General features: G+C 50.1%; 1 protein-coding gene across 1 annotated transcript; it reads right to left on the bottom strand.

The window, feature by feature from the left end:
* Positions 1-953: 953 nt before the first annotated feature.
* On the bottom strand, positions 954-22,859 carry LOC144135162 (uncharacterized). Its single transcript, XM_077667905.1, has 6 exons — positions 22,803-22,859; positions 22,492-22,692; positions 22,321-22,388; positions 20,939-21,054; positions 2,417-2,543; positions 954-1,410 (listed from the first exon to the last, which is right to left on the bottom strand). The coding sequence occupies exons 2-5, from the start codon at positions 22,639-22,641 to the stop codon at positions 2,536-2,538; spliced, it is 342 nt and encodes a 113-aa protein (XP_077524031.1). The 5' UTR covers positions 22,642-22,692; positions 22,803-22,859; the 3' UTR covers positions 954-1,410; positions 2,417-2,535.
* Between the last annotated feature and the right edge of the window lie 375 nt (positions 22,860-23,234).

Raw genomic sequence — 23,234 nt, 5'->3', positions numbered from 1 at the left:
AAATTTACGGCGCAGTGCTAAGTTTTCTAACTCTGTTCTAGATTTCATTATGGTGATGCTAATGTAACATGAATCATCAGAAAAGATGAATCGCACAGCATCGTTTTTCATGTTACTGATGATATAAGTCTGATGAGGTCCCGAATGACAGACGCGTATTAGAGTTTCGGACGGATTATTGTGGTATACGCTAGTTTTTTTTTTTTGCATGTGTTGCGGCCTCTTTTAAATTATGTTTGAGAACTCCGAAAGTGCGAATAGCGGAGGCAAGATTGAGATTATTATGATGATTTTATGATAAGTTGGACTGAAGGATAATGCCAAGATAGTTGTGACTTGTGGTGAATTCTACACTATTGCTATCAAGAGAGTAGCTGGTAGCAATACGTGGCCTGTTGGTGAAAGACATGACCTTAGATTTGAAGATTTAATGCCATTAACCAATTAGAACACCATGTGCTTATCGCTTCTAGGTCACACTCCAGTAATTAGTTGTCAGTAATACAGGTTATGCATCGATAAAGCACACAATCATCAGCAAATAGTCTAATTCTAGACTTCACGTAACTGGGTAAATCATTAATATAGATGAGAAAAAGTAAAGTGCCTTCCAGACGTAGCATTAGCATAACATGAGTTTGAGTTGTTAAATGATGTGAACTAGATTCTAGATGAGAAGAAATCTGCTAGTCATGCAATAATATAAGCGTAAATGCTCAGTTTTGAAAGTTTAAGTAACAACCTTTTGTGAGGAACGCGATCAAATGCTTTAGAAAAATCGTAAAATAAATTGCGTCAACTTGAAAACCAGCGTCAGTCAGTGCATGTATGTCGTTTATAAAACCGGCAAATGGGGTGTTGCATGAGTAGCCCTTGCGAAAATCGCGCTGATGATCAAATATAATGCTATGATCTTCAAGGTAGTTGATGATTTGAGTATGTATGATATTTACTGTATTTACTGGCCAGTATTTTCTTTATTTTTTTATATGTAATGTATTGGTCTAATAGCCGAACCAAGCTGGCGTTGATTTCATTGCCCTCATACGACATGCGTAGCATCTTCCTCCTAAGTTTGTGGGCCCTTTTCTCGGCTTTCATCGCCTACGCTACTTCTTCTTTATGAAGCACAAGTAGTTGGTGTACAACTGAACTATTGTCCCGCGCGCGTCGGCTTCTGTCGCCTCCAGTTCCTGTACCACCAACGTTTGCTCGGCTGCTGCAGCCCATGGTACCACTGGTACTGGGTAGCACATCCAGGGTAGATGTGCTCAGCAATGCAACAGTGGTGCTACTGCTCTGCGTGTCTGCAGTGCCGAGGAGTTGGGGGTCCATTGTGTCTCCGAGGGGCCTGTCTTCCCCTGACGCGAGCACCTCGGCATGGTGTGGTGATTCTGTGACGACTGGCAGCTGCACACGACCAAATATAGTATATTTCATTTTTCATCTTCCCAGGAGAGGGGTCAAAGTTACCCTAATAGTATGCAATCATCAGCTGCCCCGACGTGTGCCGGCCAAAACAAAGAGAGAGTTCAAAACTTTTAACTGCACATAACTGTATAGATATATTATTGAAGAACTTAGCAATAGAGTCTAGTAAGCTGATCACTCAAAAGCAATAAAGAATAGCATGTTTAAAGTGAGTGAGACATCGGGAGCGTCATTGGCGATATATAACCAGTCTTGTACACTTTGCCTAAAATAAGTAACCGATTACAATTTCAATCACTCCATTTGAAATATAACTGATTACCGTGGTCAACTATCACCCCAGAAATGTAAGTGAATAATTACAGAACAATTGATTACAATTGCCACCAGCTACACCAGGAACAAATAGCGTGGAAAGCACAACACGTCAGGCAAGCATGCGCACCTTGGTGTGCGGCCGAACTATATATCGCAATCACATTGTCACGGATGCTTTGCCCCAGTAGCCTTTATTTTTTTGCAAAGAAGTAATTGCTTACCGGTAATCGATTACAGAAAAAGAATAATTGTATAACCCGAAACGTTCCAGTTCGAAAAAGTAATCAATTGATTACAAACTACACAAAAATTTATTCTATTATAAGTAATCGATTACAAGTAATTACGTACAAATCAGTATAAAACCTTGGCAAGAGGCCAAACCAATGAACCAAAGTAGATAGAGATGTTGTGGGAACTGCAGTATGAACCTTTGGTTTTAACAGGGTTGGATTAAGAACCTTTTTTTCGCCCTTACCTGACAACCATGTTTGTACAAGTGTCATTTTTCTGTGCAACCTCTTCCCTCCCTTTTCTACTCAGTTCTCTAATATCCGAGGCTGGCCTGCCTTGTGCAGTATTCTGTACATTTAAAAATTTCGTAGTGATGGAATTCCACAGTGGCTGAGCGGTATAATGACGGGTAATGTTCGAAATTGCAAATTACCTCCAAACTTTCCTGAACCCGCCCATTATCACTGATGGGTAGGCGGCCGCGGAAACTGTGCAGCTGCCAGCAACACTGCCACGGGACACCAGAAGAGCCAATGGAAGTTCCAGTTCGTCTTAGCTGCCTGCAAGGATGGAAATGATTTCAATAATAAATGTGCTCTTGGTGATCTCTTCAGGCCATCAAGGTTCGCTGTGAACACTGGAAATTAAGACAAGTGTTACATAAACATACAGGCACCAACTGGCAGCTACTGGCAAAAATGTCACTTCACTGCACCAGTTGGAGCATTTCAAGTTGTGGGAAGCCTGCTAGATTCCCGCCGTGGCGTCTGCGCGGCATCCCGCGTCGCTCTCTTTCCCTTTCTCCCGCCTCGGGCGGCGGAGAGACGGCTGGTGGCTAATCGCTGTCATTCGGCCGCAGCTCCGCCCCCGGCTTCCCAAGGGCCTTTGCCATTGGTGACTTTTGGCGGGAATTCGGGACCCGTTTGGGGTGGTCGCGCGACCTTCCGAGCGGGGCCCAGAGAGAGGAATCCCCTCCGAGACAGCGTAAGGTGCGTACGTTACTGTTCGTCCGGGCCGGCCTCTGCCGTTCGGACCAGTTCATACTCGAGCTCGCCAGCGTGGGTCCTTGATCCGCCGCGGCTCGAGCCTGTCCAGGGGTCCAACGACCTCTGACAGGCGCACCTTGCGTTGACTGCCCACTCTCTCTCGCAAACGGCCCATCGGCCGACACGAGAGAGATCACAGCACTGCCGCGGGGACAATCTCCTGCAGCGGCGTGCTAGCGGCGCGCATTTCTCTTGTTGCCCCGAGCGCGCACCGGAGCCTTGCTCTGAGCGCGCCCCGGGACGGGGTGGCTATTGAGTGTGTGTATGTACCGCTGGAGGACGGCGTCAATAAACGTCTCCTTTGTGAACTTGGAGGCCTGTTTCTTGCGGCGAGCTGCTCTCCTCTCTTCAGAGGTTGAACGCCGCCGCAGCGGTGCCCCAGGGTGCGTGTGGTGAGCGCTGATCGGGGCCCTTGGCTCGCGCGAAGCTCGAACCCGCGGTGGGTAGTGGCCTGTGCCTACTGAGAAACCCACAACTGGCGCCCAACGTGCTAAGTCACTGGCTCTTAGCCTTTGATAGCACATTTGCCGAGCAGGTCGCCTTGACGATCACGCTTGAGCACCATGTCTGCCACCCCCATCGGGGCACTCGGCAGCTACGTGTCGGCTCCCTTAGGAGTCGAAGCGTCCTTTGATCCGTTGGCGGCTGTTCCTTCGAATAGCCAAACACCGTGGTTGGCCGCGGCCCCCATTGGGGCATACGGCGCTACAACCCCCAACGTCGATCACGCAGCTCCCATTGGAGCTGTATCGGGAGCACCCTGCGGTGCACCCGTCAATCACATGCCTCCGCTGTGCGTGCTTTGCACCCAGTGCGAAAGCGGTGCGTGCGACGCTGCCGCAACCGGCCGTCCTGCACAGCAGCAGCCGTGCCCCGCGAGCAGTCAATTCTGCTCTGGGAACGGTGAGGCGCTGGCCCGGCTCCCTGTGGAAACCGCGCCGCTCATCGAACTGGGCGCCTTGCCTCCTGCGTTCGTGCAGCCCGCCCAAGCCTCCTCTGAGGCCGGGGCGCAGGCGCTGCTAAGAAGTGCTGCCCAGATGATTCAGTCGCTGTCAGGGGCGTATGAGACGCTTTTGGCCGCGCCGAAGGTGTCTCACCCCGCGGTCAAGTTGCCCATGCCAACATACCGCGGGTATGATGACCTCCTCAGTGCCCGGGATTTCCTTGAGTCCCTCACCCATTACCAGAGAGCTATGGGTCTCACTGATCAGGTTGTGCTTGCACACATCATCCCCGCAGCACTGACTGACACCGCAGCTAGGTGGCATCGGCTTTCCGGCCACCGGGCAGCAACTCTCGAGGAGTTCCGTGCAGCATTCTTGCGCGAATTCCTGCCCGCTGACTATGAGCGTAGGATGCGGCGAGAGTTGGAGCTCCGTACACAGGCTCCGGATGAGTCACTCCTGGAGTACGTACGTGCGATGGAGGACCTTTTCTCAATCGCCGAGCCCAGAGCCTCGAACGAGGAACGTGTGGAAAGGACTATCAGGCAGGCACATCCGACTTTTTCGGCATGCCTGCGCGGAGGCCGGTTCCGAGATTTTGAGGAGCTGGCCGCCGAGGCAAAGCGCATTCAAGGCGACATTCTCGCCGCGCGCGCCTATCGTCCGCCACCGCCGGCAAGCGAGGCCCTCGAGCCACGCTGTGCATGGAGAGGGGCCATGCCTCTACCCAACCGGCGACCACCCGCACACGCTGCCTCTGCAGCCGTTAGCGGGCAAAACGAAGTATGGGAGTTGAGCGATAGAGCTCTCGATCCCTACTCCTACAGGAGACGGACAGCCTTCGCTGCACCGTTTTCTGGACCGCCTGCCCAGGGACGCCAAGCGCCCCAACGCACAGCGGAGGGGGAAACCCGAATCAGCCGGCCCTTTGGCCGTGCAACGGGCGGAACCAGGCAGGGAGAGGCGCCATTGTTCCGCGACCAAGCTCGCGGCGGTGTGCGCTGTTTCCGCTGTCAAGAGACGGGGCACTTAGCGAGAGAATGCCCCGTAACCAGGCCTCCTTTGAGGCAGGGAAATGGCGGCGCGGGTCGGTCGTAAAGGGACGACCGGCCCAGTCCTCGCTAATCCCCTCAGCGTACAGAGCAAGCTCCCTTGCTAATGCGCACGCGCCGTTTATTCCGGTCACCATTGCTGGCCGCGAATTTTTGGCGTTACTGGATACGGGGGCCACTGCCTCCTTGTTCGGTGAAGAGGTGTTGTCCCACTTGCAAAAGCACTCGGTGCGCTTGCGGGACTGCCGTACGACATTCAACCTTGCGAAAGGCGTAGCCCATTCGGCTGGCGCCGCGAGGTTGACTGTCAGGTGGGGAGAGCGGACGAGACGCACTCGTTTCATCCACCTCCCAGGGCTCAGTGTGCCCGTGATTCTCGGAAGGGACTTTCTCCTGAAAACCGGGATCGTGGTGGACATTGCGAATGGCGGCTATCGCGACGGACCATTGTCCCAGCTGAAGCCGTTCATCTGCCCACCGGCGTCAATAACTGCCTGCGCAGTGAAGGCGTTCGGAGAGTGCCACGCTCAGCGACCAGGGCCAAGCCCTTGTGTCGAGCGTTCCGTCGTTCACGCTCCCCTTTGGGACCGAGCGGCGCGGCACGACCAGGCACCACATCCGCTGGCCGCATTTGCGGTAACTTTGGATGACACATAGAAGGCTCGTTTGACAGCACTGTTGTGTCAGTACGATGAGCTCTTCACGGATCAACCTGGCTGTACTAATTTAGTGAGCCACAAGATCCACACCGGAGATGCGCTTCCTTTGAAGTGCAACCCCAGACCCGTCAGCCTTGCGAAAAGGCAGGTGATCGATGGGTTGCTGGATGAGATGCTGTCGGCGGACATTATCCGTCGCTCGTCCAGCGCTTGGGCGTCTCCGGTTGTGTTGGTGCCTAAGAAAGATGGCAGCCACCGGTTGTGTGTGGATTATCGCCGTCTGAATGCGCTGACTCGAAAGGATGCCTATCCGCTCCCGACGATCAGCTCAATCGTATGAAACCTGGGCAGTGCGCGGTACTTTTCCACGCTAGATGCCTCCAAAGGTTACCTACAGGTCCAGATGGCGGACGCTGACCGGTCTAAGACCGCGTTCACGTGCCACAGAGGGCTGTTTGAGTTCACTCGCATGCCCTTTGGTCTCTGCAATGGTCCTGCGACTTTTCAGAGGCTCATGGACCGCGTCCTAGGGGAAGCGAAATGGTCTCATGCCATGTGCTACCTGGACGATATCGTGATTTATTCACGAACCTTCGATGAGCACTTAGGCCACATTGCCGACGTGCTCGCAAGGGTACGGGCTGCTGGGATGACTTTGAATCCTGCGAAAGCCCAAATAGCGCGGACCCGAGTTCAGTTGCTAGGGTTCACGCTGGGCGAGGGCTCCATTGAGCCCGATGCGGACAAACTCCGAGCCATACTCGAGTTTCCCGTGCCCAAGGACGTACGCGGCCTCCGCCGTTTTCTGGGAATGGCCAATTTCTATCGGTCGTTCATCCCGTCCTGTGCCCGCGTGCAGGCACCCTTGACCAAGCTCTTGGGAAAGACTGCCGCGTGGCGATGGGGGCCCGAGCAAGAGCGATCCTTTCGCCTCCTGTCTAGTGCCATTGCCGAGACAGCGCAGCTCAGGCTACCCGACCTGACCAGACAGTTCGTAGTCCAGACTGACGCGAGCGATCTGGGTTTAGGAGCAGTTCTCCTACAGGATTTCGATGGCGTGCTGCAGCCGCTGGCCTTTGCCAGCCGCTCCTTGCTACCCTCGGAGAGGAATTATTCCGTGACCGAGAAGGAGTGCCTCGCCATCGTGTTTGCACTGCGGAAATTCGACGTCTACCTTGACGGAACGCAATTCGTGGTGCAGACAGACCACAGTGCGCTCAGTTGGCTGATGCGGCTCCGCGAGCCTGCTGGTCGGCTGGCGCGCTGGGCTCTCCTGATACAGCATTACGACTTTTCGGTGCAGTATCGAAAGGGGAGCACGAACGTGGTAGCTGACGCGCTATCCCGTGCCCCACTCGCCAGCGGCGCCTTGACGCCAGCAGGCGGAGCGGGCGAAAAAGCGGACGAGCCGCCGGGCGGCAAGGAGGGGGAGCCCGCAAACGGGCTAACCCATTCCGCTAACCAGGCAAGCAGCGCTTCGCAAAGCGGGCGAGAGGCAAAGCTCCGCGTGAGCGCCTCGGAGACGCCGTCGCGAGCGGAAATTTTGGCTGCAAACCTGAAGGGGGACGAGACCAGGCCCCCCTCTGGGGTAACAGGAATCGTTTTCAGCCGGAAAGAGCTGCTGAAAGCCCAGCAAAATGACCCCATGTGTCGCGAGATGAGCGACGGTCTCAGGGAGACGGAGCGCCGGGACGCTACTTGTATTGTAGCGGGCGCAGGGGGTGAAAGCCAGCGTGTGTCGCGGCGAGCCCCGGGGGATTCATATTTGCTGGGCCATGACGGGCTCGTGCTGAAATACATAGCCACCGATGATGAGTCCATTGACCCGTTCAAGGTGGTTATCCCCAAAAGTCTGAGAGGCGCACTGTTGCGATTTTCTCATGACGAACCACTGGCCGGTCACCTGAGTGGCTCCAAAGTTTTTGCAAAACTGAGTCAATCGGTGACGTGGCCCGGCATGAAGCGTGACATTTTCCGCTATTGCCGTTCCTGCCATGTCTGTCAAGCGGTGAAGTCAAGGGGCGGCAAGCCGCCCGGAATGATGAAACCAATTGACAGTGTGCGTCCGTGGCAGATGGCCACCTGCGATCTGATGGGGCCTTTCCCCAGGAGTAAGCAGGGGTTCATTCACCTGATGGTGGTAGCTGACCATTTTTCCAAATGGGTCGAGTTGTACCCGCTTCGGAAAGTGTCAGCACGAGCGGTGCTGGATAAACTCCAGGAAGTGTTCTGTCGGTTCGGCTTTGCGGAAAGACTGATCACGGACAATGCGTCCTATTTCACCGCTCGGGTGTTCGGTAACACGTGCCGTTCCCTCGGAATTGAGCACTATACCACTTCACCCTACCATCCCCAGTCCAACTTGACCGAGCGAATCAACCGAACGCTCAAGCCAATGCTGGCGGCCTTTGCCGAGTGTCAAAAGGACTGGGCAGACCATTTGAGCGAATTTGCGTTCGCCATTCGAACAGCTGAGAATCGCTCAACTGGTTTCTCTCCCGCCTTCCTCAATTTCGGGAGGGAGCTGGCGAATCCGATGTCAAACGTCGTGCAGAGCCAGCTCGGGGATGAGAAGACGCGGGCAGACTGCTCTGCTTATGCGTCGACGCTTCGGGACCGGCTTAGTCGGGCTCTCAACAGAGCAAGACAGAGTTTGGCGGCAGCCAGAGCCCAGCAGAAGGCTCAGTATGACCGCAAGCACCGCAGCCTGACTTTTCAGGCGGGCGATCTTGTCCTGAAGCGTAACCACGTTCTTAGTGATGCGAGCAAGGGGTTCTCAGCCTCGCTCGCTCCTAAGTGGCTTGGTCCGTACCGAGTGGTCAGAGTCTGGTCGCCGCTCGCGTACCTGCTGGAGGATCCCCTTACGGGGAAAACCAGCCGTGCCCACATCGCAGACCTGAAGGCCTATGCGTCACGGTCTGACGAGTTTGCGTCGGTACCCATTGGTATCACAAGCAAGCGCAAAGGCACAACTGGTGCTGCGGAACGCACCCGTACCGAGCACCGGTACAATCTGAGGCGACGGTCACCGATGTGATTGATGCCGGATGGCGGACTCTTCCGCAACCGAAGGCACGCAGCCTCAGCTAGCTGGCGAGCTTTCTCGCCGGGCCCTACCCCAGGTGAAGCACGGCGATTTCTTTTTTGTTTTGTTTTCCGCATGCTCAGTTCCAGCCTTGTGCAGTTATTTAGTCGTTTGTTTGTTTTAGTCAGTCTTTAACATGCTTTTGTTTCCAGTTTATTCGTTGTTTCTTCTAACGTTCCGAGATCTGTACATATGTAATATACGTTTGCGTTGGCGCTCAGTTTTTTTTTAACCAGACTTGTACATATGTAAAGTTCAGCCTACTCGCGATTGCACTTTTCTTGTAGCGCAGAGATGGCTTTTTTTTTTGTACAGCGCGCCTTCTTTTCATTTATCTTCTGACCCCACTGGTGCGGCCTGCCTCGCGAACACGGGACCGGCTGGTTCGCGGAGGGGTCGGCGAAAGTCTCCCCTTCCGGCTGGGGAGTGGTTTGCTCGTTAAGGAGCGAAGCGAGTGTCTCGCGGCATGGTTTTTGTGTGAAGAGTGCGTCTGTGTGTCCTTTGACCCCTGCCACGGCGCCTCGGGACGATTCCGACAAGCGGGTCGTTGTGACTGATGAATGTCCGCTTCTGTGCCGGTGCGTGCCTGCGATTGTGCGTGTTCCCAAGATCAAAGGCAACGCCGAGAGGGGAGCAGGAAGGACAGCGCCCTTTCCCGTTGGGGTTCCCGCCGGCGGGCGGAGGCCAGCCCGGCGTTCGCCGCGCTGTTGGCCCCCGGAGTGCCGGCGCCTAGCGGCGGCCAGGCAAGTGGTCCACCGGCGAGGAGGTGTCGGGCTGCGGGTCCTCTTCGGGATCGTCGAGCGTCGGCGACGTCCTCAAGTTCAACTTTGATGACCTTGTGGAGGACATGGGACCGCCGTCTATTAAATCGTCTACCGGGACCCTGAAGGCAGCAAAAGCGTGAGTTGGCCGCCGACAGGCCCAATGGGCCGCGCCACCGAACATTATGAGGCTGCAGGCCACCTGTCAGCTGACCTTGTGTACAGTGTACAGTGTAGTTAGTTTTGTCTCTTTGAAACGTATGCAAGTGTTGTTTGTTTTCTGTTCTTATTTGTGTGTCTTTTGAGTTTATGGCTGGAACTGAAGTGTGGTAGTTTTATATGGATAAATTATTTTTATTTTTTTTATTTTTTTTATTTTGCCGCACGCTTTCGCCGATGGGTAGGAGGGCATTTAAGGAGAGGAGGATGTGGGAAGCCTGCTAGATTCCCGCCGTGGCGTCTGCGCGGCATCCCGCGTCGCTCTCTTTCCCTTTCTCCCGCCTCGGGCGGCGGAGAGACGGCTGGTGGCTAATCGCTGTCATTCGGCCGCAGCTCCGCCCCCGGCTTCCCAAGGGCCTTTGCCATTGGTGACTTTTGGCGGGAATTCGGGACCCGTTTGGGGTGGTCGCGCGACCTTCCGAGCGGGGCCCAGAGAGAGGAATCCCCTCCGAGACAGCGTAAGGTGCGTACGTTACTGTTCGTCCGGGCCGGCCTCTGCCGTTCGGACCAGTTCATACTCGAGCTCGCCAGCGTGGGTCCTTGATCCGCCGCGGCTCGAGCCTGTCCAGGGGTCCAACGACCTCTGACAGGCGCACCTTGCGTTGACTGCCCACTCTCTCTCGCAAACGGCCCATCGGCCGACACGAGAGAGATCACAGCACTGCCGCGGGGACAATCTCCTGCAGCGGCGTGCTAGCGGCGCGCATTTCTCTTGTTGCCCCGAGCGCGCACCGGAGCCTTGCTCTGAGCGCGCCCCGGGACGGGGTGACTATTGAGTGTGTGTATGTACCGCTGGAGGACGGCGTCAATAAACGTCTCCTTTGTGAACTTGGAGGCCTGTTTCTTGCGGCGAGCTGCTCTCCTCTCTTCAGAGGTTGAACGCCGCCGCAGCGGTGCCCCAGGGTGCGTGTGGTGAGCGCTGATCGGGGCCCTTGGCTCGCGCGAAGCTCGAACCCGCGGTGGGTAGTGGCCTGTGCCTACTGAGAAACCCACAAAGTGATTGGTTCCGCTGATAGCAATAGAGCAATATCTGCGTAGTAGGCCAGTGAGGCCTACCGTTATGTTGTCACAAATAGGTTGCAGAACCAAAAGGGCCAGGCACAGGCCGCAAGCAGTCAAGCAGTGTTCCGGCTGCAAGGGTACGCGCGTCTCACTTCTTTGTCCTCAAAGCGCCGTCCGGGGACACCTGGTGGCATCCCCCCCCCCCCCCAATAAAGGAAGCAAAAACGTGGGCGCACTTGGAGCGAACGGGGGGAAGGAAAACAAGCGAACTAACGATCACGAGCCGCCGAACGGCTGCGGGCAAAAATAAAAGAAAAGAAAACGTGGAAGAGGCGCCCGTTACTGCGTAAAGTAAGGCTTCATACGCAGTACGTGCACGACCTCAGGCTGCGGTCGACAGCGCGGGCTCGGCAGAGTGCCATCGGGGAGGACTTCATACGTCACATCCGTGATACGTCGCAGCACTGTGTAGGGTCCAAAGTAGCGGCTCAGAAGCTTCTCCGACAGGCCGGGGCGACGTACCGGGGTCCATACCCACACTTTGTCGTCGGGGTGGTACTCGACGTGGCGATGTCGTTGGTTGTAGCGTTCTGCATCCGTTGCCTGCTGCCGGCGGATGTGCATACGGGCCAGTTGGCGGGCTTCCTCTGCGTGCCGGGTAAATTCCTCGGCGTCTGGCGTGAGCGCCTGGTCGTCAGGGGTGACGGTGATCGGAACTGACGGCGCGCCATGGACCACTGAGGTTAATGGGTCAGGTACTCTGCAATCTCACGGGACCGTTGGCCAAACCGGGGCCTGGGCGCATCGGAGGGAAAACCTTGCTGGCCAAGCTCTCGATATGGGCACCGGCGGAACAGGTGACCGGGTTCCCCACAGTGGAAGCACAAACGCCGGCGGTCAAGGCCACGCCAGACGTCCGCTCTGCTCAGGGATTCTCGATCACTCGGGTTGCTCTGCTGCCCTGGCTGCACGGAGTGTAGCAGGACGTCGTGATTGCTGGGAAAAACTGCCGCTGGATTCGGGGCAGGGTGTCGCAGCGCGTCAGCGTAGGTCGGGCGGCAGTAGTCTGTCTGGTTGGGCGGTGGAAATGCCGGTGGATTTGGGGTGGGGCGTCGCAGAGCTTCAGCATATGTCGGGCGGCAGTAGTCTGTCTGGGTAGGCTGTGGTTCGGCGTGTAGTAACGGAGGCCTGATAGCTTGTTGCACCTCTTCGCGGATAACGCTCATAAGGAAGCTGGCTGCTGGCTGCGACGTACCACAAATCTTCTCTAGCTCCTCACGGACAACAGCCCGGATCAGGACGCGGAGAAAGTCGGTATTGCTGTTGAAAGCCGTGAGGGACTCCGTAACAGAAGCAGCAAGGACTGGCCGGTCGTACGCGGTGGAACGCTGCCGGAGGACCTGCTTCATCATGACTGCCTCCGCTAGAAAGTTGGCAACAGTGCTGGAGGGGGGGGGGGGGGGGGGGCTGCGCATGAGGCCGGCGAAAAGCTGTTCTTTAACACCGCCCATTAGGTGGCGCAGCTTTTTGGCTTCCGACATGGCGGGTTCAGCCCGTCGGAAGAGCCGCGTCATGTCTTCGGCGTACATGGTAACAGTTTCGTTGGGCATTTGCATACGGGACTGCAGGGCTCGTTCAGCTCGCTCCCGACGATCAGCGGTGCCATACGCGACGAGCAGTTGACGTCGGAACTCAGACCATGATGAAAGAGTGTCCTCACGGTTTTCGTACCACGTACGAGCACCGTCCTCCAAGGTGAAGAAATGTTCCTCAGCTTGGCGGTGTCATCCCATTGGTTACATGCGGCGACACGTTCAAACTGGAGGAGCCAATCTTCCACGTCCTCTAGTAGAGTCCCGTGAAAGGACTTTGGTAGCCGTGGGTTCGGGCGGGTGTAGTACGCGGCGCCTTGCATGACCGGTTGAGGACACGGAGCATGGTTGAGGGGTAGGCGCCGAGGGAGAGTAGAATGGCCTGAGCACAGGAGGCAGTTGGCCAGGCGGCGAGGTTGTCTCCAATAGCCCATGCTCAGGGGGCAGTCCAAGATTTCGGCTGCTGACCCGGTGCACTGGCGTGTCCACAGGGAGAGGTCTGGGGTCCTCGGTGTTCGGAGGGGTGCGCGACATATTCCAGGGCGATTTACCCAGCGCACTCCACCACAAAATGTCACACATAGGTTGCAGAACCGAAAGGGCTAGGCACAGGCCGCAAGCAGTCAAGCAGTGTTTCAGGTGTTGTTGTTGTCGTTGTTATCCTCATACTATGGCACATGCCCACATAGGGAGATTTGCCAAGAATTGGAGGGCACAGAGAGTTTTTCAGGTAAATATTTCCTGGACGAAAATAAAATGAATGGTAAGGAAGGAAGAAGTAAACTAAAACGAATAACGAAATGAAACAGGAAATGCATAACGCACGCAGGAGATCGAGACTGATGTTTATAGCCGAGTAGTTAAATGATAATGATAACTGTAAGAATAAAAATAATATTGATTTTTTTATATTAACAAGGTAGCCGACTTGATACCATTAAAAAATTTTGGACGGCGGTAAAAACAGACTTGAGGCTGTACCCAAGTATGGTGGCTCCAACCGACAATATGACTGGGCTGCTCAAACAAAGGTCAAGCTGTTGTAGTGGTTGCTCTAAAAACCGTCTTCTCATCATGGTGTATCGGCTACAAAACAACAACAAAAATGGTCTACGCTTTCGTGCTCACCACAAAATACACAGACGGGATTAAACGACAACCCAGACCTGTGCAAATAAAAATTTAATGGTGGGATCCGGCAGCGGAGCCTTGATAGAAATACCTCAACCTGCCGTGAATGGCATGAATACCTGCTCCACAAATACCTCGGGTGCAGGTAATCATCAGATCTTAGAAGAGATCCAGTTGTCATTCTTAAATTCTGTCTCCGAAACCTCGCTGCTGTAATGTACGCTGTAGCCGGAACAATAGGTAGTGCGGGGCCATTGAGGGGCGCCTTTCCAGGCAGTCCGCAACCTCATTGGCAGTCACACCGCTATGGCCTGGCACCCATATCATGTGAACAAGGCTCAAATGCAGAGGGAGTAATGAATGGAAGGTGTTTAGTATAGGTGAATCTACAGCCGAAGCAAGGGATGAACACAAAGAAAGAGAGTCTGTAATGACAGCCACTGAAGAGAAAGCTGGCTCTATTTTGCGGAGAGCAAGCACCACCGCCAAAAACTCCGCTTGGAAAATTGGGGTGTAGTCGGGAAGCCACACAGAAAAAGACCAATCTAGAAGCGGGCAATGTATTCCCGCCCCTGCCTTTTCATCACATTGGGAGGCGTCAGTAGCTATCGTTAAGCTAATATAAGCTAATAGGTGGGCTTTGTAAATGGTTTTCTAATAATCCATTTAAAATGTAGTGTGGTAAATGCTTAGCGTTGTTCGGGAAAATGTCATCACAAACAATTCCTACAAAGTACCCACTGTTTTTTGTCGGAAGGATGTTATACCAAAGAACATTTAAAGGTTCAAGCAAATTTTGCATCATAACTACCTGCGGGGTATGAAATCTAGGCCAATGGACTCCAAAAAAAGGGAGTCGACTGGAAACAAAAAACAGACAAGGAGCGGTGTAAATCTGATTCATATATCCTTAGGTACGTCTGAACAGTTAGGAATTGAAATCTAGATGATAAAGAAGGAGTACGCGCTTCATGATAAAGCACGTTATTGGCCACTAATTTGGGGAGGCCAAGGCACAACCGAAGAGCTCCCCGCTCCAAAAGAACGAGCGGGCGAATTTTGTAAGCAGCCGTATCAGAAAACAACACAGATCTAAATTCTAAAAGTGGCCTGACATACAAAACATAAATCAGCAAAAGTGCATCTCTCCGCATTCCAGACCGGAGTTTACTTAATGTACACAACTTGTCCTCAGAATGAGCCCCTTTCGCTGCGACATGGTCAATGTGAGAGCGCATGTGAGGCTGTCATCATAAATGACAGCAAGATATCTTAATGACTTAACTTGAGGAATATTTTGTCACTGATAACTGAGAGACAGATGAACAGGATCTTTCATTTGAAAAACAAGTACAGCGCACTTGTTTATATTTAAGGTGAGACGCAAGTCACACAACCAACTTTCAAGCAAATTCAGGTACGATTGCAGGCGCACATAGAGAGATTGAATGTCAGCTGCAGCAGTGAAAAATGCAATGTCGTCCGCATAGACGTACGTACGAATGTTTTGATGGCTGGGAACAGAGTAATTAAAATATTAAAGAGCACAGACGACAAGACTGCCCTTTGTGGAACACCTCTGGATTGTTTACATCTTCAAGAATTCACACCATTTAGTATACAAGAAAACTGTCTGTTTTCAAGGAACGCAGATATCCACGCAAGTAATTCGGAAACCAGCGCTGACATCAGCGTTCAAACGCTAAGGTCCTTCGTCAGAAGAGATTCGAAGTATCACTGCTTTCTGGCTGTCCGACCTTGTGAGAAAAGAAAAAACGGCACGGCGGCACTACCGGCATGCGGTGGCATAATTCTTTTGCCTTCATTGTTCAGAACCTCATCGGAGCGCTATCTCAAAACCAGCGCTAGCATCAGCAACCATCCGCAAAAAAATGCAATCGACCACGGACCAACAACCCACAACCCGTTCCACGTGCGAGTCGTGCTGACACAGCATCTGGAAGAACCCTGGAACCAACAATCGTCACTGGGAACCTGCGCGGACCACTGCGCATGCGGAATGCTGCCAGCGCCACCGCAACTTCACAGTATATATGGCCTCCCCGAACGTAATGCTGACACTGGGCACGGCGGCACGACCGGAATGAGGTGGCATAATCCTTTTTCCTTCATTGTGCAGGTAAGGAAACAATTCGAAAATGTTTCTGTTCAGATAACCGCTCTCTACTAGTGCTGCCGTGCCCGCAACTTCAGAGTTTAGTGCATGATAATGTGGTGTATGTGGGAAAATTGCTACTTTTAGGTAGAGACGTTGAAACTAACCCCGGCCCTGACCTTCAACAGATTGCAAAATAGCTCAAGGACATAGCCAGTGAAATAAAGGACAGAAAAGAAAAGTGACTGACAGAAATCGATAAGAAATTAGATGCATTGTCGGCGTTAGAAAATAAAATAGCTTCTTGCCACAGTGAAGTTTCCCGCATGAATAAAATGAGTGACAATCTAGAAAAACGGATAGACGATTTGGTAAATCGCAGCCGACGATCGAATCTAATAGTGTATGGCTTAGAGGAAGTAGAAGGAGAGAATACTCAAACCCTCGAGCAGGCTGTTAATAAAACAATTATAGAGGACACTCTTGGGTTCGACCAGGTCGACATAGAACGAATCCATAGATTAGGAAGACCGCAGAACAACAAGCACCGACCGATTATATTTAAACTTTTAGACTCGAGACAAAAGACAGCTATATTGAAAAACGATCACGCATTAAAATAAACGCGATTCTGTATTGGCGAAGATTTTTACCTAGAATTCGTGATATCAGGAAAAGCCTTTGGGCGAGTGCGAAAGAAGAGCCCGACAAGAAAGAAAAGGTATCCTTAGCATTTGACAAGTTGTTTATCAACGGCCTCGCATACATCCATCTGGGACTATGAAAAAAATGTAGCGTGTGCCACTGAATAAAAATTATGCGAAGAATGACCAAGTACCTTTAGAAAAAAACGAACTAAACCCGCCTGTTACTCGACACAGCACACGGTCAAGGACCTGGCGACTATAAATATAAATGCAAGCAGCATTATAAAGTCCAATCCCTCGAGAACGTTCTGCTTGAACATGAACATGAAGCGTCATCGGCTGTGATAAACACTCGAAGTTCTCTTTATGGCAATGAAGTAAAATGTGAAGATATACTATCAAGTACATCTTTTCGTTGCCTTCATGTGAATGCACAGTCTGCACTGTACAAAACGGCTGATCTTGAGTATTTGTTTAATCAACTAGATAGTGTTTAAGAGTTTACGATTAGAGAAACATGGTACTCCTGCAGTAAAGAAATAATTACTATGCCCGGTTACAACTCATACTTCATGAACAGGTCTTCAGGTCGTGGTGGTGGTGTTTGTGCTTTGGTAAAAAATTGTATAAGCTGTTATCTTATGCCAGAATTCTGTTGTGTCACTGCCGACTGCGAAATGGTGTGCTTAAAGTTTGACCGCACTATTATTGCGGTTTGCTACCGGTCTCCTAATGGCCGCACTGCAGAATTCATTTCCTTCATTGATCTCTTTTTAACTTTTTTGTGAACAAGAATGGTTTCAGTGTTACTTTAGTTGGAGATTTTAATATAAACCTGCTTTCTGATAACAGCACGGCAAAAATATTTATTCTACTACTCTCAGCAAATGGCTGCGTTAATACAATCACCGCACCTACAAGGGTTACTATTCGCACAGAATCCCTCATTGACCTTTTTGTTACAAATTTTGAAGATAGCTTTAGGTCCTCTTTCCTTCATTATGACCTTAGCGACCATTTTTCAATATTGCTCGGAGTGAAAACATATTAAAAGAAAGCCGCCACATACCTACTTTTATCAATCCATAACTGAAGACAGCCTTGCTGCTTTTAGACAGGCTATTGTAGACACGACCTGGTCAGATGTGCTCACTGTAACAGATGCAGAAGCTGCTTATGACTGTTTCTTTTGCAAATTTGAAATTCTTTATGCTGAACATTTTTCATACAAGGCGCACGTATCACCTCGGAAAGGGCACAAGCAGTGTATGACGTCACGTCTGCTTCAGAAGATACACTCTAAGGAAAAAATGTACAAACATTTCCTCACTACACGCGATCCGGAATTAATAAGGTACCAAATTTTTCGAAATAAGTTAACTAAAGAGTTAAGGCGTGCTAGAGATTCATGTTACTACGGTAAATTTGAATCATGCAACGGCGATATTCGAAAGTTATGGCACCAGATTAACTTTATTTTACGCACACCTCAGATTAGCTCTCCTCAAGAAGTACTTGTTCAAGGACAAAAAGTGAGCGGACGCGAATTAGCAGAGGCGTTCAACCAATATTTGGTGACTCGTGAATACCAAAGCTGCTCAAACATAACATATGAGACTCGCATCAGGCCCAGTACAAATTCTATGTACTTAAATCCAACTACATGTTCTGAAGTATTCACAGCATTTTTAAATATGAAAAATAGCAGATGCCATGATATAGATGATTTTCAGATTCGGCCTGGAAAGCATGTATTGAATATTTTAGCCCCAGTTTTAGCACATATATTTAATCTGTCTAGAATCCGGAGTGTTTCCACGGCGCATGCAAACTGCTAAAGTTACAGCTCTGTATAAGAAAGGCGATAAACTTTGTATTTCGAATTATAGACCAGTTTCAGTGCGGCCAATCTTTTCTCTGAGATTGGAAAAAGTCATTCACACTCGAATATTATGCTTTTGTGTGAACACACAAAATTATAACAGATTCACAGATTGATTTTATTAAACATAAGTCAACTGAGACCGCATTACTCAGCCTGAAAGAGTATATCTTGCAATGTTTGGAAGACAAGAAACTTGCTCTAGGTGTTTTCATAGATTTTTTGCTGGTCTTTCACTGCATCAGTCATAACCGACTCTTGGCAAAACTGTTTGACTACGGTCTCAGGGGTCTTGTTCATGCACTTCTTGCGACTTATCTTGAGCACCGCTTTCAGTTTACCAGTATTAATAGCTTCCGATCCTCTGTAAAAAACGTAACCGCTGGCGTACCTCAAGGCAGCATTCTCGGGCCTCTAGTTTTTAATTTATACATTAATGACATTGTTACTGAATGCCCTAATGTGAAATGTGTTATGTGTGCAGATGATGTCTCACTTATTTTCTCGTCAGTCACAGGTGAAGAAGGCATAAACCAGGCAAACAGAACATTGAGGACACTGCACGAATGGTCACTTGCAAATCAGTTGAAAATTAATGCAACTAAGACAAAAGCTGCTATCTTCAGACCAAAAAATTAATGCATTACGACATCATGCGATCTTATGCTTGGTTTGGAAAGGATTGAGGCTGTAGAAAATATTAATATATTAGGGGTAAATTTTAATTGTCAGCTCAGTTGGGACAATCATGTTGATGCTGTCATTAGTCAACTTTCTCGTGTCACGGGTATCATCAACAGGCATCGCCACATGCTTCCATACAAAGTTAAGCTTCTCCTGTATAACTCCCTAGTTATGCGTGAACTATGCTCACCTAGTTTGGGGAACACCTACAGTTGCAAATAAAAATAAAATATCTATTCTACAGACGAAGGCTCTGCGTGCAGTACTTAACGTCGGTTATGAAGTAGACACATGCGATCTATTCAACCAACTCAGTGCTGTAAAAATATTTGAAATGTGCCATGTTAGGCTAACTGAAAGATACAAGAAGGAAATAAAACAAAATTTAAATCACATGAGCGACATGGCGCGCCTTTCGCTAAAAGTATAAGCTTACCCACATAGAAATAGCGGATTGTGGCACATTTCAACATGCCGCACAATGTATGGTACACATAGCCTAGCAAACACGTTACCCCGTCTACAAATGCTACAAATCTTGACGTGTCCCGAGTATGCCGCAAAGATATACAGGGTGTATGTGCTACATTTTAGATTGCAACATGCATATTTCACTGCTTCTTTCGAATTCTTTTCAAGAAATGGCGTTCTTGAAGTAACCTCAGACGCGCTTTGTTTGTGATATTTCTTTCTGTTCTTTTGTTTGTTATTATTGCTGTTTCATCCCCTATCTTGATTGCATATGTTGCTCTTCATGTTGCCTGCTACCCTGTGTGAAGGGGCCGACGGACACGTTAAGCCACATCTTACTGGCTTTTTTTCCGTCGACCCCATTCATGTGTACATGGAAAATAAAGAATTGAATTGAATATAATCATTGCAATAATATGCAGTGTTCTACGCTGCCATAGGCTTTGGCTACGTCTAATCTTACCAACCCAGCATGCATTTTTTGGTGCCGCGCAAGACGAATGCGACTCTCAAGATCGGTGTGAGTAGTTCATATGCAACATTTTTGACGGAAACCAATTTGACAGGGACTAAGAGTATTATTGCGGTCCACAAACTACGAGACACGTAGGAATATGACCCTTTCAGTTAACGTAACCACGTTTGATGTCAATGAAATGGGTACAATATTATCCAGAGAATAGCCACCACCATTGTTTTTAGGTAAAGGGATCACTTTTGCGATTTTCCACTCAGGAGGAGTCCATGCATGCTTGATTGAAAAATTAACCAGCTGCAATAAGGATGTAAAAGACTCCTCAAAGAGGATCCTTAACATTCTTGATGTTACCTTATCAGGGCCGGGAGCAGCAGTTGGTAACCTCAAGACTATCGGGGAAAGCTCTGGAAGGGTAATGGGGGGGCATGCTGAAACTGGTCCACTGAGGCCACAAACGCGGAGCGCAAAGGAATTACAGAGGCGAAACGCTGCTCTAATCCTTCTGTTTCTATTGCTTCTTTCGGGGTCAAATCACATGAGGATGAATTTTCTGAAACCGGAATCTTTTTCCGCGATCTTAAGAATCCGAAAAGTGCGCGATGATTTCCTGACTTTGATACGAAATCAAAATGCTCGGATTCATGATTTTCTTTTCCTTGTGAGACTGTGCGTTTAAAAGTAGCTGCAATGAATTTATAATCATGCCAATTTTTTGGGCACTGATTGTGTAGGAGCTTCTTCTATGCAGCCTTTCTGCGCCTGTAATCCCGCGAGCAATCTGCATTCCACCATCTAGCTGAAGTGTTCCCTCTTGATGCACGTACCAAAAATTCGGACTTCTTTCGGCATTCCTCAAAAGCCAAGAATATGCCTTTTGCGGTATGCTCTTCAGCAAAATTAACCGCTAAAGCAAGAGTGGAGCGCAAAGAGGACTGAAACTGGTCATAGTTTATATATGACCTCAACTGAGAGCACGCCGGAGTTAAGCGGCAATTAACATCATAAACGATAGGTATGTGATCGCTAGATGTTCCACAATCCACAGTCGACCAATTTAGTATAGGAACACAAGGGCTGGTGAAAGCTGCATCTAACACAGATCGAAATTGTGCGCGGAGAAATGTGGCCGAACCTGAATTCATGCACGAAAGGTTGTTATCAGTAACCCAGTCCCACAGGCGCTTACCACAAAAATCTGTCCTAAAGCCCCAGGACACATGATGAGAATTAAAGGCACCGGCCAAGAGAACTGACTTCTGACAATTAAGGAGCAGCAGATTCAGCAGCCTGGTATCCTGCACACTGCAAGGAAAATAAACATTTACTAATGAAAACGCATAGCACCCTGGGATTTCAAAGTCTAAAGCCAATAACTCACAGTCTACAGTAGAGGACTGAAAAGTAATCTTAGTCCAGTGACAAAATTTAGAAGAAACTAGTATGGGTAAGCCTCCTCCTCTTGACTGACGATCTTGTCGAAATGAAGAATAATTTTGCAAATGGAACTGTTTTTTCAGATGTAAGCCAAGTTTCTTGTAAAATAATTATGTCTGGATTATGTTGGGATATAAGGTACAGTAAGTCTATTGAAGCTGAGAGAAGTGACCGACAGTTCCACTGGAGAACTCTTAACACCCCTATGGTTGAGAAATCCGGGCAGCAGCAACTGCCTGCCCTAAAATAGTTTCTTTTGGCTTAGAGCCAATCTGTTGCTTCTTTTATTTCGGCTGAGGATGTGGAGAAGGGTTAGACATGGGGGATTCTCTGCGTTTGAGGGTTCGCGTATCCGAATCCACCATCTCTGCATCATGAATAATTTGAGCATTATCTGAATTAGTGGACCGAGGAAGTGGAGAAACAGCAGTAACTTATTCTTGGGGCTGAGACTGCTCAGGCAAGGAATGTTGAGTTATCAACGAAGGCAGGGCTGACATGGAAGAATTCATTCCAATTTGCACGGCCTGAGTAATCTACGTTGCCAGAGCATTAGATATTCATTCTGTGACAGTGGACACTATCCTGTCAACCATCTTAGTCATAGAGGCTTCCACAGCAGTCACTATTGCCTGAGAGATAGACGAATCTAGTGTCACTCCTGAACGGGCTGACACACCTGCATAGCCGTGAGCTATCTCTTTAATTCCCTGATATTGCCTCGCGCCGCGAACAGCGTTTGCGGTCGGTTATGTCTAGAATTTGAAATTCATGATCCCGAAAAGGACAATCCATGGAATTTTCAGCTTGAGATTGACCACAAAGGCAACACTTCTTGTTTTGATCAGAACATAAATTTGCTGGATGGGTCATTGCCGCATTTGCAGCAGCGCAAGGTGGACTTGCAGCCGCGAGCACTATGGCCATATCGCCAGCAATTGCTGCACTGCAATGGCTTAGACGGAAGGAGATCTACACAGAAGATTAAGGGCCAGGTTTTTGTTTCTGAGGGGCAGGCAGTACTCGCAAATGTGGCAATAACCATTTCCGTTGGCATCCGCTCATTGTTCACCTCCCGGCTACAACGATACACAGCAACAACACCCGCAGCAGAGAGAAGGTCGAGGGTCTCACCTGGAGACAAGCAAGAGTCCACACCACGAACCAAACCTTTTGTACAGGCCAGATGAGACGGAATGAAGCTGTTTACCGAAAGAGACCCAAAAGAAGAGCAGTTTAGAAGATCCTTTACGCACGACACGTCTAGTGAACGGCACAGAATCCCGCCACGTCCAAACTGCTTACCTCAGTAATTGCCTCATAAAGGGAAGTGGCCGCCTGGAGAGCAGCTCGAACAGGCCCTGGATTGTTAATTTTGATAGAACCATCATCCTTTGGCACCAGCGCCACAGGAATGCTGCGGACGCCGGAGCATCGAAAACCTTCCAGAGGCATCTCATGAGGCGATAGGGAAGCCGACCAGGGGGACCTCCCCTGGCCGGGAGACTGCGTAGACATTTTCTGAGTTTTAGAAACTCACCGCGTGCGTTATCCACACAAGAAAAAAGGTGCAAAGGCACAAAGGGAAAAGGAAAACAGGAAAAGCCGCCCAATACTTAGCCAATCCCTCGTCTTCCTCCTCTTCAGTTCAGGGTCGTTGTTGTTGTTGTTAGCATGTCAAAAGATGGCACATACCCACACTGGGTATGTCACGATTTCACGAGACACGATTTCGCCAATGCTGTTCACCACGTGTTTACAGGAGGTATTTCGAGGCCTGAATTGGGAACAGTTGGGAATAAGAATAAATGAAGAATACCTAAATAATCTTCGATTTGTTGATGACATTGCCTTGCTGAGTCATTCAGGAGGTGAACTGCAAATCATGATCAATGAGTTAGACAGGCAGAGCAGATCGATGGGTCTAAAAATTAACATACAGAAAACCAAGGTAATGTTCAACAGCCTAGCAAGGGAACAACAGTTCACAATTGGCAGCGAGAGCCTAGAAATTGTGACGGAATACGTCTACTTAGGGCAGGTAGTGA

This window comes from Amblyomma americanum, chromosome 1, assembly GCF_052857255.1.
Source record: "Amblyomma americanum isolate KBUSLIRL-KWMA chromosome 1, ASM5285725v1, whole genome shotgun sequence".
NCBI lineage: Eukaryota > Metazoa > Arthropoda > Arachnida > Ixodida > Ixodidae > Amblyomma > Amblyomma americanum.
Note: the sequence above shows the minus strand (reverse complement) of the source record. Positions and strands in the feature narration are given on the sequence as shown.

What these genes read in the sequence shown, in the direction of transcription:
- LOC144135162 (XM_077667905.1), bottom strand. Translation starts at nt 22,641, where the DNA reads ATGCCTCTGGAAGGTTTTCGATGCTCCGGCGTCCGCAGCATTCCTGTG. An exon ending in TTTATGAGGCAATTACTGAG is followed by an intron (nt 22,389 to 22,491) that starts GTAAGCAGTTTG and finishes TTCGGTAAACAG; the next exon opens with CTTCATTCCGTCTCATCTGG. An exon ending in GGACTCTTGCTTGTCTCCAG is followed by an intron (nt 21,055 to 22,320) that starts GTGAGACCCTCG and finishes TTTTCCTTGCAG; the next exon opens with TGTGCAGGATACCAGGCTGC.